Raw genomic sequence first — 20682 nt, forward strand, 5'->3', positions numbered from 1 at the left:
ACAGATCTTGCTTTGTTAGTCAATCAAAAACTAAATAGCTGTATACATAAACTGCTCTTCAAATTAAAGGGATTCAGATGAAAAGTGGAATTCTCAGGATGAGAATTTACAACTTGGGCCATGTCATGTAGACTGCAGAAAGCATGGAAATACTTTCTGTATAAAGATAGATTTTCTGCTCTGAAGCTTGGGAAGTGTTTTTAAAAAGTCTTAGGCTAGTGAATGTTTCTTTGATTTCTAATCATGACTCTTAAATTTTTTTTTTTTACAGGGTTCTTGGGGTTCTGGAAAGGATCAGTATAGCAAGGAACTGCTTGTGTCCTCCATTTTTGCAGCGGCTAGTCGCAAGCGGAAAAAAACTAAAGAGAAACCACAACCAAGCAGCTCAGAGGATGAGTTGGATAATGTGTTTTTCAAGAAGGAGCTTGCAGAACAATCTCGTGACACAACAAAAGAGGACATAGCTAAAGGGGAATATGAAAGAGAGAGAGACTTAGGGAGAAAACATAGGATGTTTGTCCTGAAGGAAAAAGAGAACAGCAGTAAAAAAGATGTGAATGTTGTAAAGGATGAAAAGAAGACATTGAAGAAAGAAAATATCCTGTCACAGGAACCTTCACTGCCTTATCATGAGAAATGTACAAAGTCACCAAATCTCAGCTGTCTGCAAACCACACAGAAGAATAACCCTAAAATACCTATTTCACAGTCTTCTTCCCAGGTTGATGAGACAGTGTCTGACTCTGGCACTATGCTTAGCACTTCCTCCCAGGCTTCCCAGCACAGATATTCATGCAAAAAAGTAGCCAGCCCTGAAATTAAACACAGTGAGTTTTTAGCAGCTGATGTCAGTTCCATCACCTCAGACTATTCAACTACTTCATCCACTATGTATTTAACTGGTTTAGATGCCAGTATGCTGAGCCCTGAGGTGCAGTCGGTGACAGAAAGCAAGGGAGAAGATGCTGATGATGAAAGAAGCGAGTTGATCAGCGAAGGGCGTCCTATGGAGACAGACAGTGAAAGTGACTTCCCTGTCTTTGCCACCAGTGCTGCTGCTGAAAGGCTGCCCAAGGGGAAAGTTTCAGAAGTGGTAAAGACCAGTCGGAGGAACTCTGAAGAAAGTGAAGTAAGTTGTACGGAGGGAAGTTCAACACCAAAGTTAGAGAGTCGCAGGCTTTTTAGCTCACACAAACTTATTGAATGTGATACACTGTCCAGGAGAAAGTCTGCACGGCACAAAACAGACAGCGAGGGTTCAGGAGATGCGAAGAGTGAGAAGGACTTGCCTACTGTGACCAAAATGTTTGACATCATGAAAAAAGGAAGATCGACGAGCAGTTTAGCTACATCAGCCAAAAGTGAGGCTGACAAAGAACCTACCTGGAGACTTAAAATTACAGATAGGTTAAAGCTGCGACTCAAATCGTCTGCAGATGACATGTTTGGAGTTGGGAATCAAAAAGCTAACTCTGCAGAGACTGCAAAGAGAAAAAACATCAGGCGAAGGCATACCCTTGGAGGACAGAGGGATTTTGCAGAAATAAGTGTCCTGAATGCTTGGAAAGCTCAAGAGCCAAGTCAAAGTAGAGAGAGAGAAGCTGAGCTTTCGGCTGTGAACCGGCTGAAGCCCAAGTGCCCAGCACAGGACCTGTCCATCTCGGACTGGCTCGCACGAGAGCGTTTACGCACTAGCACAACTGACCTTAATACGGGTGAAACTGGAAAGCCCAGACCTGAGAACATGAGCTTAGCAGATGTATCACAGGCAGAGCTGCCTTTATCTGAGGAGTTGCAGGCAGATGAAGGCAGTTCTTCCAGCAGCTTGACTTTAATTAACAGAACACCACCCTTGGGACCATTTCAGCCACCAGACCAGGTAAATGGTGAAAATTATCAGAATATGAACAAAACCAACTTTAGCCCAGCAGTTGATGCCCATCCTCATAAACTGTCTGGGACCCAAGTGGTTAGATCTCGATTCTACCAGTATCTTTGAAATGGGGAGATATGTCCACTACAGCAATTCATTAACTTACTGTTACACTTCCCAGTAACTGTGTGTATGTGTGTGTGTACATTATATATATATTTTCCTGTACTGTTGTTGTTATGCAGCCTCCATTTGGGCTGGTTTCATCAATATGCTCTGTGGAACGTCTTCACAGTGCATTACCACAGCCAGAAGAACACTAAAGTTAAAGTATATATATATTTTAAGAAAAACTATATTTGATGGCTGCATACAAATGTTGAACAAAGCATATGATGCAACATGCTGTGTAGTGTATACATGGTTTTTGGACTGCGAGTTGGCCTGGCATTAGTATGCAGAAAAATTGTTCTTTTGGTTTAGTCACTAACAAGTGCCTCATCATAAATTCATTTGGTTTGTTAGGGTGCCATATTGTTAAATTAGAGAAACTTACTACAAACAAATGAATGCATTTTACTGTTAACGAGTTTCATTACATTTTACAAAGGTTAACACAGGTGGCTACAGAGCTTCCATTCCTTAGGCATTCCAGTAAATATTGGAGTTTTATATTTCCAATTTTAATACAGATTTTGAGTTTTATGTGACTTGAATTTTTAATCTTTCTGTAAAATAAGTAACTTAAATGTACATATTACATGTGTATCTTTTCTTCAGATACCAGATTTGATATAAATGTTGTAACATAGGCGTGTAGATAGTGGATACTGGATGGAACTGGTTTCTTTTATTGAGAATATAATTCTGCATGAAGACCTAATGAATCCAAACCTGTATCATGCCTGTGTGCATACCCACTTAAACACTGGAAATAAAATTGTTTTGGTGATTCTTTGTGTGATTCAAATTCATTCTAATGAACAGTTTTAGAACTTCACATTTAATGAGTTGCAGTGGGCAGCTGACCCCGGGGCTGCAGACCTTGCAGTTGCTCCTGGATGGAGGGTGCAAAGTCCTCTGCAAAGTCCTGTTGGTGGCCTGAGGACCAGGAGGTTAGCAGAGGAGAGAGGGTTAAATATTTTCATCTTGATACATTATCTGATCCAAAGGTATGTAGCAAATTGGTATATTTTTAATTTCTTCTGTTTTCTGGCATTCCTACGTGAAAACAAAGCAGCTCTTTGTCACTTTGGGTGTTCCCAGGTCTTGAAATGTCATTTTCTTGACAGAAGATTAAACCTGCATTGATGGTAAATAAGCAAGGAGCAGTGTGAGCGAAAAAAAAAAGTTACTTCTACAGATGTGTGGTTTTACTGAGAAGGAATTACGGTACCTAAGATGTGTAGGCTGACAGAGTTGCAAGCAGACTTTGTTTCTTTCTGAAGTGACTTTAACACTCCTGTGCTTTCATGTACTGTGTTTTTGATCCTTGTGAGAAATTATAAAAATCAGCTGTCAAGCATCAGAAATGAGAGCTGAGGATCTCAGTGAAAGTTCTCAATGCATAACTGTGTGCATGTGGTACCAGTTCACATTCTTGTGGTTTCCTTCTCAACTAAAATATCTTTCCCAGGGAGTGGTGAGGAAGGCAGCGCTGTGGCAGCGTTTGCGTGGGGAGTGCAGGGAAAGTGGGAATGTTTTGTGAAACACAAGGTAATTGATGATAGTTTTGGTTTAATCCTAATAGTAAAGTGTATTTGAACATGAGAATTCAAAATGTGGTGTTGCAATGTGTCTGTTAATGCAATTCATTAGCAAATACCCTCAGCTCCTACTGGAGGCAGATTTTGTCTTATCATTTGCCTCAGAATCTTTATTTAGAGTCTGTGCTGAGCATCCACAGTAAGCCACAGGGGGCTTTTCAGTGAAGCAGCATAGTTAGGTGTGTAAGAGGTCTTGGGGGGCTGCCTCTTAGTCTGATCAATAGCTGTTTTGATAGCTCAAGTTGGTTTTCATTTTGTTGTGTTTACAGATAATTATTTTAACTCCTGAGTCTAGATATAGGGCTGCCAACTCTTACGCAATGAAACTTTTATCGTGGTGGCTGGAGTAGAGCACAAGGTTTGAAAAATTTTAAAAATTAGGAACAAAAAACAGGAATTGCATTGGCTGACAACACTACAGGTAAAATTAAAGCCATTGGCAGCCTCCATGGCATCTGCTGCAGCTGCACTGACTGAATGGAAGCTGCAGAACAGTTGTAGAGCTTGGACAAAAGTAAGGGATATCCGTGGGAGTGTTAGAAAAGAATTATAGAGGTTAAGACTGCCCTTGTCTTGCTCTTTCCATGGAAATCCAGTCTTGGAGAAGATAGCCTGGGAAGCTTAGGGACAGGGAGGATGCAGGCAGCAGTCTGTCAGGTGCCACAGGGAAAAGTGATGGCTGAGTGCCACCTGTGGAAAGATAATGTGGCAGCATATCTAAGGCTTAGAAAACACTGATTTTTCCTCTTTGAAGACGGCTACAACTCAGCATCACCTTAAATTCAAGCCAGAGCTGGCAGTTGAGACGAGACATTTTTGGGAGCCATTGCTATGACCTGATCTTAACAGCAGCTGTTTCAGACCCTTCTGGATGTTATCCTTTCCATCCTCCTCTGGAAGAGAAAGGTGACGTTCTGATTGACACAGGAAGGGAAGTGTATGCAATGACCTGCCCTGAGGTGAGTGCTGCCAGTATTTTCTCTGGAAGCAGGATTCAGCAGAGTGAGCAGCTCCATGGGATTGCAGAGCAGCTGAGGTGGGCATGGGGACCTCTGGGGATCACCGTGCTCAGGCAGGTGCAGCCACAGGAGGTTGCTCAGGCCTGGGTCTGGTTGGGTTTTGAGTATCTCCAAGGTTGGAGACCTCACCACCTCCACTGGCATCTGTGCCAGTGTTTGATCATGTGTACGGTAGAAAGGGGCTTTTAAAAAAACGTGTAAGCAGAATTTCTTTTATTTCAGTTTGTGCCTATTTTTTTCAGCCGACTTGGAAAATACTTTTGATTTGAGGATTGCTTGGAGCTGTGTAGCTGCAAGTCATTAGGGACAGCCTGAGATCTGATGGGGAGGTAACAAAAAGATGAACTGTGTTGGTAATAATAGTATTTGGATTTCTTTAATGGTTCCAAACAGCAATTCCTGTTTCAGCAGGGATCAGTGGTTTAGTTTAAAATCCTTTTTTTCTGTATTTGGGGGGGGCAGGGAATCTGGTGGCAGTCATACAGCATCTTCCAGCTTTTTAAGCCTCTCTGAATGGTTTGTTACAGACCCCATTCGTATCACTCCCAGCACTGATAATGTGGAATTAAGATACTGTCAAAGTCCAGACTGCTTATCATTCCTTTCACACTGCTGCAGAGCTGAAGGAAAATCCTTTACTGAGCTGCACCTAAGGGTCTTTTCCTGTCTGCAGCAATCTAAGGAGAACCTCTCTCCACTTGTCCTGGGGGAAAGTGTGAAATGTGGTCTCACCTGCTATAAAAAGCTGTGTTCTTGTTTTTAAAGCCAGGTCATTACATTGTCACCATTTAGATAGTAATCAAGTAATTAATGGTGCCAGCTTGCAGAGAGAAGGGTACAGTTTGATGCCTAGCTGGGAAGGTGAATGACTTCAAACAGCACCCTTGTGGAAGTGTTGCATGTACCTGAAGCTCAGTCAGGAGTTTGTGAAATCTGCCTTGCTCAGCTGCTAATGAAACAATGAGATTCTTAATCATACAGGAAGAGCTGCCTCTTGAGGGGGGGTCACATAGATTTTGGCCATGAATGTTTCTAGGCAGAAATGTCTCTCCTTGTTCCTGCCCTATGCATCCCTTTCTACTCTGCATTCCCACTGCCCAGAGCAGGGGTCAGGTCCTGAGTTGCCTCATCACTGCTGCAGTCCCCAGCACTACAGTCAGCTGGCACCAGGATGGTGCTGACTCTGCTGTGAAGTCCTGGGCTGGCTCAGACTACAGCTGGCAGCAGGAAGGTCTTGCTCCCCTGCCAACCTCTCCCACCTCGAGAGGGAGCTGTGAGCAGCTTCAGTTCTGATTTTTTTGGAATAGTGAGGTCTCATCATGTCTGAACCAGTAGGATTAATGCAAAATAAGCTTGATGGCTGCCCAAGAAGATACTTGTACTGCAAGAGCAGCTGCTAGCAGGTCTTGTACTCTGCTGGGTTTGTGTTTCTGAAGAGCCCCTGTTATCTTAAAACTGCTCACGAACTGGTGAGAGATTGATCTGGCATTGCGTGTGCTGGACAGCAAGGAGGATGGGCTGCATTTTTGCAGGGTCCCTTTTTGAACACGAGTGAGCTGGGGGTAGCACAGGCAGCATCACTGTGCCTGGGAGCTGCTCCCGTAGCACTAAGCCCCCTCCTGCAGTGGTGGCTGCACAGTGGCTTTCATCTTTCACTGGTTGCAGTCATCTCCACCAACACTGCCTCTTCATAACTGGTTCACTGTGAGAAACTTGGCTTTTTAATCACTGGCCCGTGGTGTTTCCTTCCATGCTTAATGGATTTACTTACAGACTTACTCATTTTTTAAACACTTCTCAGCTTTCAAAACTCCAAGGCTGTGGTTGGTTTCCTGGTGGATGCTGCACCCCAGCACTGAGGGTGAGATGCAGAAGGGCACAGAAGGTGGGTGCTGGCAGATGTGCACATTGCAGTGTAGCTGAGGCTGTGTGTGGATGTCGTGTTCACTCCTTGATGGCAATTTCCACCACCACAAGCTGTGATTCCCTGTCAGGCACAGCACTGCTTCCTGCCCACTGTGCACCCTGGGGCTTGGCAGTGATCCTGGGTTATTTACCACTACTGTCAGCATCAAAACTGAAACAGAGCTGGAGAATTTGCTGCTGTACCCCTCACCCAAAATGTCTGTGGGAAGCAGCAGCTGGAGCAGTGCCAGAGCCACTGCCCAAGGGTACCTACAGCAGGGCAGCAAAGGGACAGGGCCGTGGCCATGGTCTGCTGTTGGGGATCCTGCCTGCCTGTACCAGGGCTTGTGGAGGATGGGTCTCAGAATTTCAGAGGATCAGGTATAAGCAAGTTACTGTTTTTCAGTAAGCACGGTCTCCCTGAGGGGTGTCAGACCAACAGTGTAAGAACAAAACCTATTATGGCCATCACTGAATTAGAACTGGTGTTGCATACCATGATGGAGAAGCATCGTCCTCAGCCTCTGGTGCTCTCTGCGTTTACTGCCTGTTGCGTGGGGATGTGCAATATCCCTTCCTGGTGGCAAGATAGGGCACTGGATCAGACTTGTTCCCTTCAGAGCAGAGTAACGTGCTCAGCACTTTAGAAAGTAGAAGACACCTTGGGAAGTGCATGGTCCAGGTTGTGCAGTGTGACAGAAGTTTTTGAGAGGTTGTTCTCACCTAAATCAGCCACTCCCAGAGCAGGCCTCAGAGCCACTGCTTTGCTGTGCTGACAGGAAGGGAACAGGTTTCACTCTGGCTTGTCAGTGTGAGTGCTCTGAATTGCACCTCAGGCTTCTCTTTGCCTTTGAGCCACCCAGCTTGTCCTGGGCTGGACTCAACATCTGATGCATCTGACCCTGTTCTGCACGTCCCTGGGGCCTTGGCTGCCGGGCCAGGGGAAGGGCTGGAACAGAGCATCACCCTGCTGGAACCAGAACCAGACTGAGTCAGCATGTGAGGTGTGACTGAACCTTTATATCCTTTAGTTACTCCTGCAAAGGCTTCGTCATCTGAGGGCTCAGCCTTGAAATGACACTTCTAAGAATCTGTTTCACAAGCAGTAATAAAACAATAAACAGTGGAACACTGTTTAAAAAAAAAAACAAACCTTTTTTTTTTTTTTCCCATTACTTTTCTAACCTGTAGTGCCACCAATTAGCTTCTGCTCAGGTGAATTTGAAAGATCCCCTTTTAAAATCAATACTTACTTATGGCTTTAATGTGGGGAAAATAAAGTCAGGTTTTTTCTTGGTGTTCTAATGCTTTCTGGCAAACAGCTTAACAGCTCATTGAGACAATTATAAAAGTTAATAGTGACAAAATACAAATACATAAGCATGCAGCCCTTTATTTTTTGTAAAGATCTTTGCTTATCATAGTTCTGTATATTACATTATTGTGTTATACAAATAAATTTATTTACAAAACCATGAGCTATGTGAGCTTCTTACTTTTTTTCCCATTTGGCTGATATCCATCTTTTTCAACCCTTCCCCATATATATTTTAAAGCATGCATAAAAATTAACTTTGGTGTGGTAAAACTACTCTATGTGCCCAGCCACATACAGCATTTATTAATTTATATATATTTATAGGTATGTACAAAAGTTTGCCAGTATACAGACCAGTACAGAAGTGTACATTTTAAAATCCACAAGGCAATACTTTAATAGGTTACCAGGTCTCAGTAAAATAAAACTGAAGGAAAAGGGGTGGATTTAGCTAAGAAAAAAAAAAGTAATCGGCAACTACCTACATGTGTAAAACTATTTATTTTTTTTTCCTTGGCTTGGCAAATTCTTAAATATAATCTGAATGGCAGTGCAATCGGTTGAGTTGCCTCATACACACTAAGACCAGTCTTGTTGTTTCTTGTTTACTGTCCAGCATACTACTTTCAAATGTACATTACAATAGTATCAAAATGTTTTGGCAAAAAGATCTCGAGAAAGGAACCATGACATTTGTTGACAAAAATAGAAATCTGTAACAAACCTAAATAACACCAAAATAAAAGAAAAATATTTTAGTTTGTTTTACAGTTGTGTACAATCACACTTTAGTATATCTCTGTTCACTTCTAGTCCCCATAATGAAAAATAGCTTTATACAAAACAACTTACTAAATTTTTACCCATACATTTCCCCATGCTCAGTACACCTCTGTGCACACGCACTCACGTTCACTCACACACCTGCACACTTTTTTGTAAGAGGTGCTGCCTGTAAGAAGGAAACGCTCTTTTATCATCGCAACAGCAACAGTTTTACAAAAAAGCTTCACTCTATTCTAGTGTAGTAATTCAGTATTCAGCACGTGATTAGTATTAAGCCTCCAGCAATACAGCAAAATGGTTACGTTCCCTGGTTAAAATATTGGCTGCGGATTCTTGGCAAATGATCAAAAAAAGCCTTGGTGAAGTTGGGCGCGTGCGGTGCGTGGCCTTTAGGACGGCTCCTTGGCCGCGGAGGGGGCGGACTTGCCGGCATTTCCGTTCTGTGCCTTGTAGCTGGTGAAGCAAGGTGTGTGGATTGTCCTGATGCTCTTCACACCTTGGTTCAGTGAAGTGGGGGAGGTAGAGGAGGGGGGGGAAGTAGAGGAGGAAGGAGGGGGTGGCCGGCCATTTTGAGTCTGTAGCGAGAAGGAGAGATGGTGACCTTTCCCTGGGTAAGTGGGGCTCTGGAACTTGGAGGAGCCATTAGAGACAGAGGGGATGAGGGAGGTAGAGTAAGTTATGCGACCTGTCTGAGGACCGAGAAGGTTAGAGGAAGGAATGGAGGATTTAGCAGGGGGATTAAGAGGGTTAGAGCTGTCACCACTAGAAGCAGGTGCTGAGCTGCTTTTCCCAGAAGTGGGAGAAAAGGATGGGATCTTAGAAGCAGGTAGGGTAGGGGAAGTAGCCTTATAGTCCCCACCAGCTTTCTTAGCACTTCCATTAGCCTGCAAATAAAGATGGCAGGAGACAGTTTGTCAGAAAGCCAGTAACATGATAAACCAACAGGACCTGGGAAACCAGCCCTACGGAGAATAAGGATTAACAGTTCGAGGCCTGAGCTAAGTCTTGCAGCTGTGAACTGGACCTGGTAGAAAACCCAAAGTGCCCAACAAAGAGTGCATAGAGAGAGTAAACCAACAAATCTTCTATAAGAAGGCGCAATCTATGGGTTATAGACCAGTCACTACGTTGGCCATGCTTCTGGGTTATTTAGGTGTGAATAGACATGTCTGACCAGAGAGTTAGTGTACATCTACTGCCATCTGTTACACTGACAGGTTAGTGTCCACGGCTTCCTGTAAAGGCTCTGAACAGAAGCATTCCCAGCTCTCCTGAGGAACCACCACATTTACCAAAGGGAAAGTAAACAGGTAGTTGACATCTTAAAATTACAGCGCAATACTATGGTTTAAACAAACATACAAACAAACAAAAACAAACACAAAAGGGAAAAAAACCAAAGCAGCAGGTGTTTTATTGCAGACACGCATGCACAAGCATGATGAAAAGATCAGTAGATACTGTCATGCCCCCAGGATCCAGGACGTCCAGTTAGACCTCACTTGAGAGACAGGCATCCGTTATTTGGTATAACCTCAGTCACTTACTGCAGTTTTAAAATAAACAAACAACATGAACTGTCCATCCAAACACCGGGTTTAGGGTAAAACTACCTGTCTGTATTGGCGTGGATCCTGCAGCTTGTGCTGTTTGCCTGCTTTCTCCATGCTTCCTTGTCTACTTTTTGAAGCCATGGGGACCGGCATCCGGCTTGTCTGGGAGGCAGCGCTGGAGGCCTGCAGAAAGGAGTGGAGGGGCAGGAAGGGGAGACAAAGACAAGCTCTGATCAGTACCAGTGGGCTTGAAGAGGACACTGCACACCATGCACCAAAAAAAAAAAAAAAAAAAAAAAAAAAAAAAAGCCACAGTACTACATGCAGGGAAAGTTCAGGAGCTTCACACCACAGGTGTTAATTTCCAGAATCAAATGGAGAAAACTGCTCAGCTACTGATCAGCCTGGATTTCATGTCAGTGATGCTTGTCATTTCACACAGCAGATTATTTGACCCAGCTCCCCTGCATTTGCCCATCACCAATCAGCAGCAAAGATTTATTAAAAAAAAACAACAAACAACAACCCCCAAAAAACCAGTGGTCTATTAGCTGTTAGACACCTCATGGGGAGCCCAAACAAGCCACCTGAAAGGAAGCAAACAAATCACAAGACCCTCTTGTTTAATGGTTATTATTGCAGATTTTAGAAAGCAGCTGGAAGTTTGATTTCTTGGACTAAGGTACCTTACGTGAAGTGGCTGGGATTGACGGAGGGGGCTCTACACCAGCAAGGCTCTCATCCAGCACTACAACCTCTCGGGGTGGGGTCTCTGGTACTATCTGGGCAGAGAAGGGGACAGTGCTTCCCTCAGAGCTGTATGTGCTTTCAGGGATAGATTTTGGACTCATTTCACTGATGGTGTTTTCCAGCTGCTTTATAGTCTGCTCAAGGCTGTCTAGCGTTCGGTATGTACTCTGTCGAATTTCATCAGTCCTAGACAGAGGCACTGCAACTCCAGAGGGTTCCTCTTGCTTCCCAGAAGGACTTTTGTCACTGTCCTCAGGCTGAGACCCAGTGATTTCAAATCTCTTTGCTTCCTTGTGCTGCTTCAAGGTCCCATCTTCCTCCTCTTCTTCATAGACCACAACCTGCAAGGTCTTCTTCCCAGTCTTGGTTCCTGTCCGTATTGCCTGTGTCAGAGCAGCCAACTGCTTTTTAGGAAATTTGAATTTAAATTTTTTCTTGGAGTCCTGCCTGCTTCCAAACTGATCAGGAGAGTCCAAGTGTGTTTCTGTGCTTAGCCCATAGATCTGACGGTATTTGTTAAAATTTGCCTTTGTGCTTTCCTCCTCTGCAGGAGGTCTGGTTTCTGTTGAGTCAGAGGAAGATGGGAGGTTAAACCCATACTGCTCACTGAGACTGTGAGCTGCTGAATACTCTGTGATTGCTTTTCTGTCATCTACTGCTTGTGGCTCTTCCTTCTGGCTCTCAGAGATTCCATGTGCTTCATTTTCTTCCTCCTCCTCTTCCTCTTCTATCTTCTCCTCCGTCATCATTTTCTCCAGCTCCTCGTCGCATTCCTCAAAAATTGTAGAAAGTCGCTTATATGCTGATCTAATATCCATTGGTTCATCAAAAATGATGATGACAGGTTTTTTGTCCAGACACACCACTGGCTCTTCACTGTCTGTGTTTTCTGAGGTGCCCTTCTCAGATGGCACATCCTTCCTCGCATCAATGTTCACTGTTTGCACATCTCCCCCTTTCCGACTGACTATATCATGAACTTCCCCGCTCGAGAGGACCTGGACAGCTGTTTTAGTAATCATGAAGGCAATGTTTTCTGGGGGTGGGTTGTTGTCACTCAGAGAGCCAGCTGGAGAGTCTGTCTCTTCAATACTGTTCATGCTGTTACTTCTGGACACTTTGGGTCTTAGCACAACCTCGCTATAGTTGACTGCAGGAGCTTCTTGATCATTTGAGGAAGGCTGAGGCCCCAAAGCCTCCTGCGTCTGCCTCATGAGGGGGGCAACGCTGCTGATGGGAATGTGCTTGCCCGTGGTCTGCAAGTCTCCACCCTGTGGCAGGCCCTGGAAAGCATCTCGTGAGAGTCCACAGTTTGACTTTTGTTTTCCTGTTTCAACAGCTGGAAAATGTGATCCTAAAATATCTTGAGCCCCTCTTCGTTTGTCATCCGCTGTCAAACTGACACCAGATACATTTGTGCTTATATTCTGGAGGTTTTTCTTAGAATAGTCTCTACTGTCTACAAACAAACCCTTGCTAAATGTAGGACTGTCATTCTTTGAAAAGCCAATTTTACTGTCAGCTGTGCTGGATGAATCAGAACCCAATTCTTCTTCAGTTTTCCCTTCCCTCTTCTCTTTAGGATGGTCACTATCTGTGGGAGATCCTGTTGTAGCCCCACACACCTAAGGGGGAAAGTTGGATTACTTAGTTATTCAGGGCTGTTACCTTTACAGGACTTCTTTTTGTTTCCTCAAAATTAATCATCATATTCTCAGGGCAGCCCTCATGAACTCACCACTGTTTACTGCTGCAGAGGCATGTCTGATCTTGTCATCTGATCCCTGCCTTTCTTCAGGGCAAAATTCCCAATTCTGGCAGAACAGCACATGATGTTCCTGCTCTATGTTATGCATGTGGCCAGCATGGGCTGTTACCCAGGGCTCCTGCCTTAACAAAGCCTCCAGAATATGTAAAAGCACACTAATTACCTGACTTCCAACACAGTGCTAGCTTGACCTTCACTTTCCAGCTTAAAACCAAACCAAACCAAATGAAACCAAACCAAACAAAACAAAACTAAACGAAACGAAACCAAACCATAGCTTGTATAAGACTGAAGTTGAAAAGATTCACAGTATATGATTAAGTTCTGCTGGGAAATATCGAAGGAAACCTCATGTGGAAGGGCTGACAGCAGGACACTATGGCTTGCTGGCTCTCTCACAGGAGAGCCAAACGCATGAGCCTGGCTTGCCTTGCAAGGAAGGTTTGTAAAAGCTGACTGATTTGAATGTTGTTCACACCTGAGCAGCACTGGTCAATTATGGTTAATATGATCACAGACTGAGTTTCTAAATCCTTACTGCAGCATAAATGTACTCCTCCAAAACTACTACTGGCACTCTGTAGCAGCTGTGGAAGTGCAGAACGAAACACTGAGCTATATTCATTTAGAAAAGCAACTCCAAACAGCACACAGAGAGGTCATCTCCTAGCTCAAAAGTTGTATATTCTCAGAAAAGCAAATGGAAGGGGACTTTTCTAATTTCCAAATGCCCTCTGGGGTTTGGTTTGTTAAGTGCTAGGGACAGCTTGGGATAAACAGGAACCAGCAGGCTGAGGGAGTAACCTGAAAAGATACCACGTCTGTGAACAAACAAGTGAGAAATTTACAGTCAAAAGAGGGCTTGCCAAGGAGGAAATTAACCTGGCCTCAAGTGTGGGAAAGCAGCAAGCCAAAAGCATTACTGCTGACATTGCTGAAACTAGAAGCTGACTCCTAACACACCAGAATGACAGACTATATGTATATGAGCACCACAACACACAGAAGATCAGTCAGGAGAGTTGCCCTCTCATTTGAGGTGAATGAGTGACGGTACCAAAATCCCCAGGCTGGGTCGTGCATGTACTCCCTGTGCACACAGAGGCTCACACAGTACAGCTTCTACATCATGTGCTACTTTCTTATATACTGTCTGAGGATTTTACACAGAAAAACTTCACACACAATCGAACTGCAGGAGTGAGAAATTCAGCAACAGACGAGTCCCAGTTCATCTCTGCACAGGCTCCTGCTAATACACAGCTACACAGCTGCCCCACAAATGCCCTGACACCCCTCATACTGCTAAGTGAGGAGGATCTGTCACACGAACCAAGCACAGCCAGTGAGGCATCAGTGGGCATGCTGACACTGTCTGCACTTTCTGCTGAGAGCTGGTGTCAGAACAGGACACCAGGCCTTGAGGTCACCCCAGGCCTAGAAGTGGTAAGTGCCTCCCAGTCCCATTACATGTCAGAATTAGGGCAGGCCATTTAATGGTACTTGTTCTCTGTGGATATGGTGACTCAGTGACTGAGCTCTCATTTCTCTAGATCTTTTTTAGAAAGTTCTATTTCTTGTTCCAGGCATCAATGTACAATATATCTCATTTCAGGAGTCCCTTCCTACTAAAAAATAGAAACACAACAAAATTTCCTCTGTGAGTTTATCATGACCATAAGGCTCCATATTTAGAGCCAATAAACATTCTGTCATGTCAGATAACAAAACCAGATCTCATTAACCTCAATTTCCTGGACTCTGTGTTATTCCAGTAAATAGCAGTTTATGGCAATTACTTGGCAGTGCCTTTCAAACAAACATTTGTGCTACAGGATGTGCCACATCTTGAATGGTGACCCAAGTTTTCATGCAATAATATGATCTTCTCCTTCTGACACCAGCAGTAAGGAAGACGACAAGAGATACATTCACACCTTTTTTTCTCCATAACACTGTCATAGACTCCACAATTTTTTTCCCCTTTTATTTGTATCCATTGAACTTGCATCCTCACCCAGCCAGGTATTTGCAGCTTTAGACCAGAACTGCTGTTTGGGCAGCTCCAAACCAAGTCCTTGTGTGCATTGCCCTGACCTGGCAGCAGTACCATCTGGGGAGAGTTATAGATTTTGGTCCTAATAATGTACCAGGCACCACCATCTAGGAGTCAGCTTGTACTTCACAGCTGCAGTGCCCTGTGCAGATACAGCTAATTGTGGTTAAGGCAGTTGTGTTCTTCTCTGCCCTGGGGACCCAGCAAAATAATCCTGTCTCCCCCTGTCTCAGTTTCTGTTAAATGAAGTTGAAGTACAGTGTCTCCCATAAAATCCCTGGGGAGCAATTAATGATGCTACAGCAGAGAAGGTATTACTATGTTGCATACACACACAAGAACACAGGACAAACTTAAAATACTGTGCTGAAGAGCTGTTTTCTTCCCTGCCATTATCCCTCTTTACTGCAAACTGGCATTTGGCTGACAAGCTGCCATGCCTGCATGACTCCCTAAACCCAGCTATGATTCAATTCATTTTTCTTGAACTTTAAAAAGAGGCCTGCAAATGCAGAAATATTGGTTCTTTTCTTCATCCTGCACATTGGCTGGCCACTGAGACCAACCAACTCAAATGGCAACCCCAGCCCAGGGATAGAGATGTGAAATTCCTGCCAGCTTGGCTATGGCCCCACCCATATGGCACCTCATCTAAGTCCCACTACCAAAGAGTGAATCTTGCCCATTAACTTTCAGAGCAAGGGCAAATTTGGCTCATCAACTTTCACTCTATCTTCTGATAAACTGAATGGGATTTCAGTGTATCTAATAATTATTTCTGCAAAATAAAGCAGAAATTCTTCAAAGCAGGTCTTGAGACTGAGAGAATTTCTCCTCAAGGCAAGTACAAAGCTTAGGAAAGATGCTTCACCATCTTTTGCCAGAACAGCTCTGGAAGGATATTCTGAGGAGTATGAGCATCTCCTTGGTGGAAACTGATGGATAATATTTTAATTTTGTTTTTGTAGAATCATAAAACTTCATGCAACTCTTGTATGAGACATATAATGTAGATTGATAATAATGCTGATTGATAATATTGTTCCATATTGTTCCATAAATTGATAATAATGTTCCATATGAGTGTTTCTGAGCCATACGGAGAAAACAAGAAGGAAACCACTAGGGAGTGGTGGTTGGGGGTTAGAGAAAAGAGGACTTAAGATGTAAGATTAGTCTTGAAGGAAAGAAGGTTATGCCAAGACCGCGTGGCATGTTTACAAATGCCACTTGTTACCTTCTTTTCCTTGTGCTGCATTAAAGTCCCAGGCCTTATGTCTTTAACATGTGTATCATTTCTGGACTGTTCAGCATGATTGTTTGAGTTTACATCCATAACAGAGCACTTCTGGAAAGCCTAGGAAATAAATACTGTAGGTTATCAGGAGACCAAGTAGCTTTTATGCAGAAATATCTGGAGATGACCAACTACAAAAAGAGCATTTGCTTTTAACATTCCCAGCTCAACAATATTATTTACAAGCTCATGAGATAAAAGAGATTTTAGACTATCAGAAAATAGGGCATACTCTTCAATTTGCCAAGACTGCACTCTAACTCAACATGCTGTCCTCAATGTCCCCTGCAGGGACACAAGCCTGATTTCTGGTTTTACAGACAGGGAGATGAAGGCAGAGTTGCTGCAAACTATCCAAATTTAAGTTGAAAGCCAATGACAAACTGTTGGCTTGTAACAGTACTTACTTCCTTGTGTCTGATATATCTTCAAAGACCACACCAAATATACTTTTGGATTTGACCACACATAAAAAATAAACTTAAGGTTTTATGTATTAAAATGAACAAATCCCAAATTTCAGCTCTATTCCATTTACCATAGCCAAACACTTCTGTGTTTCCTTTATGCTTCCTCACCTCCATTCCCAGTGTATATAAGTGGGGTTTGATGTTTCCCTGGCTAGGACAGGCAGGCAGAAATATAAATTTTTCCTCCCCAGATGTTCTCATCTGGAAGAAACCTGTATGTTGCCTGCAGAAGTGTGAAGAAGAGGTGGGAGCAGGAGGCCTTACACACTCAATAAATGAAAAAAGGTGGCATCTAACATCTCCATCCCTTGCTGTCAACTCAGCTCCCAGATTTGTCTGTCTCATGACCCATAATGCAAGAGCTACATAACTGTTACTTAAACTTGGAAACCTGTGTCTTTGCCACAGCCCTCTTTGATACTCCAGATGGTGGCAGTCTACTTTCAGGTTCCTCCTGGCCTGGAAACTCCTCAATATATGAGCTTGGTAACTATTTTCCTCCCACTGTGTGTATTCCAGAGCTTGGCCTTGACTTTTCAGCCCTTTGTCTTGCTACCCTCTTTCCATTTCCTTTGGGTTTCTCTTTCCAGCAGACTCTCAGATCCAGAGGAGCAGAACTATCACTGCCACTACTGCACAGTCCTGGCTCCAAGTGTGAACCACTGGGATTTCTGCAGGCATGGTCTGACAACAGTGAGATGTACAGGCAGGACAGCTCTGTCAGCCAGGGAACAAGGGAGGAGAGCACCGGAGTCAAATGTTCTGTGACACCTGAGAGCACTGTATCCATACACCGTGTAATAGGGAAGTCATTTAATTCTTGGCAACCTGCATGAAATTACTAGCCCTGCTTACAAGTTTAAATCAGGCTTGTTTTTTAAAATGTGTACTCCCTATATGTATTGGATGCTTATGAAAAATCAGAAAAGTAACAATAATGGGGAAAATCCAGTGCAAAAATGAGGTGTAGAGTTTCTTCAGGTTTTCTATTACATCCTATTTGTATGTGTTTATAGACCAGAGTACCCAAGATGACAGGGAACAATTAGGACAAGTAGTCTTGCTCCTCATAATACAGGGTACAAAATTCCCAAGTTTACCCACTTGTGGGAGCAGTGATGTGTTTCTGAGCTAGGCATACCATCTGCAATGGCATCCTCAAAGTTCTTCAGACTTTAAATGATGAAGAATCTATTGTTTCTTTTGGTAATTGGTAATTTGCTTATTTATCACTTTTTCTGTGATACATTTTGATACTGATACTAGATGGGCAGCTGAGACAACTATGTCTTTTTCTGGTAGATTAAAAAAGGTACTTCCCGTGAAGGCACCTCCACATTATACTCAAGTCTCTTCTGAACCTTCATATTCTTAAATTGCCTTTTCAAATAGGGAACACACAGAGTCACAGATTGGAAGGGACCACTAGAGATCAAGTCCAACCCCCTGACAAAGGAGGATCACCTAGTGCAGGTCACACAGAAATGTGCCCAGCTGGGTCTTAACAGTAGAGAAGGAGACTCCACAACCTCTCTGGGCAGCCTGTCCCAGTGCTTTGTCACCCTTAAAGCAAAAAAAGTTTTTCCTCATGTTGAGGTGGACCTTTGTGTGTTCCAGTTTGTGTCTGCTGACCCTCATCATATCACAGGGCACCACTGAAAGGAGCCTGGTCTCATCTTGACACCCACCCTTCAAGTATTTAGAAACATTAATAAGGTCCCCTCCCAGTCCTCACCAGACAAAAAAACCCAGGCCTCTCAGCCTTTCCTCATATGACAGATATTCCAGTCCCCTGATCATCCTTGTAGATCTCCACTGGACTCTCTCTAGTATATCCCTGTCCCTCTTAAACTGGAGAGCCCAGAACTGGACACAATACTCCAGATGTGGTCTCACTGAAGCAGAATAGAGGGGGAGGAGAACATCCCTTGGCTTGCTGGACACTCTTCTTAACACACTCCAGGACACCACTGGTCTTCTTGGCCACAAGAGTGCATTGCTGTCCCATGGATAATGTATTGACCATCAGTACTCCAAGGTACTTCTCCTTGGAGCTGCTTTCCAGCAGGTCAACCCCTAATCTGTGCTGGACCACTTATTCTTATTGAACCTTGGACACATGGACAATTAGTCATGGATGCAGCAGCCTAGGGCTGATCTCACTGATCCTGTACACAGATAAAAACATTCACTCTTCTTAGAGCTACACCCAGATACTAATTCTGTGGCAATGGCACTGACCTGGGATGTCCTATGAACTTCTCACTGCAATTCCTATTCCCTTCCAAGACAGTCAATTGTGCTCTGGCTGTATTTGTTGCTCTTGATTGCTATAATCTCTCTGCTCTTATCCTTCACCAGTTTTAATTAAGCTGATTTAAACAGCAAATTTAAACAGCCTGTTGATGAAAATACACAGTGGCACTGGGCCTGTAGCTGGTCTCTGTGGGGCCTGACTATAAATACGTGCTTTAAAAACAACACTTTCAAAGCCAGACAGCTCCAAGTCATTCTATGATTTTATTTTAATATTTTTTGTATACTCCATGTGCAAGATTTTTATCAGAGAATTGTATAATGTTCGATCAATAAGTTACAAAAATGTTTATGGTATACAATTCAGTTCATCAGTCAAACCTGTTACCTGATCAAAGAGTGTTGCTTGCTTTCACAGATCTGTGTTCCACTATATTGTGTTTAGAATCATAGAGTTGTTTTGGTTGGAAAAGACATGTTTATGTCTGTTCTTTAGTTCTTCACTGCCTGAATCCTGTAACTGATTTTCCACTGGTATCACACTAATGAGCCTGCAGCTCCTACATCAAGCAGTTCACCCTTTCTAAAACACGGTACACAGTCAACCTTCTAAAATGTACCTGATATTCTGGTATTGTTTAAAATGAGCTTTGTTTGTCCCCAAAACTATCTCTTAAAAAGTCATTCCCAGTTGAGGTAGCATGTCTATTTGTCCTTCTTAGCTCCCACCACCCCTCCTTTCCAGACCCTGTTGTCACCAGTTGCAACACAGCTGGGTTGTTTTCCTGGAGACAAGACAATGTGACAGTTTCACTGTCCCCAGCTCCCCTGTCACACTAGCCAGTAGCACACAAGGGACAAAGGCAAAGTGCTGTAGGTAAACCTGCAAACCAGCTGTTTGAAGTGCTGGTGGGTGAGAGGTGAGCAGACTGCACTCATCATGTGTAACAGATGCTGTTTAATGTCAATGTCTCCTATGGTGCAAATACTCCCTGGGCAGCACCAAACCCACCTTTAGGATGATGGAAAGCAGGATCATTTCATGTTTTGGCAAGTGCTCTGAAACTCCCCAACAACAGAAGTTACAACCAGTTATGCTGATCCATACGTCCTTTCCTCATGTGGGAAACTTGAACTTGTGCTGAGGATAGCTGGAATAGCTGGCTTTTACTGCAGCATCATCATCACTGAAATAGCCTATGGGCTATCAAGTGAAGGACCAGCAAGAAAGCACTACTGCTATACCACTGGTAACATATCAGTTACACAACAGTGAGCACAGCCTTCCAGGAACAAATCTTGTATTTTTTATTCCCACAGTGTTAACACAAATAATGGGCTCTCAGCACCTTGCTGGTCTGGTACTAATTAAGAAATGCTAGGCCAGGGACAACCACCCCTAATGCACACCAATATTTTACTTGTCCCATCTACATGTGTAAGATTCTCTGGTGGTGACCCCTGCATTTGTGACCACTCTCTCAGCTCCAGACTTCTTAAGCACAATTTGAGTGGTATTGCAAAACGTGTACCACTCATCACAATAAAGTGGTGAGACTGGCAGACACACTTTAGTTCATGTTCTGAGCTATAAATTGTTCTGAGGGCCTAGAAATTATATTGGGCACAGGTGTCTTCCTGTGCAACCCAAAGGGCATTACCTGTAATTCTGCCATTATTTTATCTCCCTCTTCTTCCTCTTCCTCTTTTGCAGCTGATGCTACAGCATGTCCTGTGCTCCGAGACAATGCCTGATCCTCTTTAGGGGCTTTGGATTGTGCTATTTGCCCAGCATCTTCACTGCATTCCTACAGGGGATGAGAAAGCACAGATTGAGAATATAGCGAAACCATCCTGACATAAAG

General features: G+C 43.6%; 2 protein-coding genes across 16 annotated transcripts in view; one reads left to right on the top strand and one right to left on the bottom strand.

Annotated features, from left to right (window-relative positions):
• Positions 1-2825, top strand: part of ARHGAP21 (Rho GTPase activating protein 21) — a 107476-nt gene extending 104651 nt beyond the window's left edge. For 3 of the 4 annotated variants that reach the window (XM_030445008.1, XM_030445010.1, XM_030445011.1), the window contains one exon: positions 272-2825. In XM_030445008.1, the coding sequence (XP_030300868.1) occupies positions 272-1999 (1728 nt within the window). In that variant the 3' untranslated portion in view covers positions 2000-2825. The remainder of the gene's footprint in view (positions 1-271) is intronic. The other variant, XM_030445009.1, reaches the window with a different exon arrangement.
• Positions 2826-7946: 5121 nt separating this feature from the next.
• The window catches only part of KIAA1217 (KIAA1217 ortholog), a 339766-nt gene continuing 327030 nt past the window's right edge, over positions 7947-20682 (bottom strand). For 11 of the 12 annotated variants that reach the window (XM_030445014.1, XM_030445015.1, XM_008492705.2 and 8 more), the window contains 5 exons: positions 20479-20625; positions 16032-16151; positions 10907-12595; positions 10281-10403; positions 7947-9551 (listed from right to left, as the gene is read on the bottom strand). In XM_030445014.1, the coding sequence (XP_030300874.1) occupies positions 9057-9551; positions 10281-10403; positions 10907-12595; positions 16032-16151; positions 20479-20625 (2574 nt within the window). In that variant the 3' untranslated portion in view covers positions 7947-9056. The remainder of the gene's footprint in view (positions 9552-10280; positions 10404-10906; positions 12596-16031; positions 16152-20478; positions 20626-20682) is intronic. The other variant, XM_030445023.1, reaches the window with a different exon arrangement.

This window comes from Calypte anna, chromosome 2 (assembly GCF_003957555.1).
Source record: "Calypte anna isolate BGI_N300 chromosome 2, bCalAnn1_v1.p, whole genome shotgun sequence".
Lineage (NCBI taxonomy): Eukaryota > Metazoa > Chordata > Aves > Apodiformes > Trochilidae > Calypte > Calypte anna.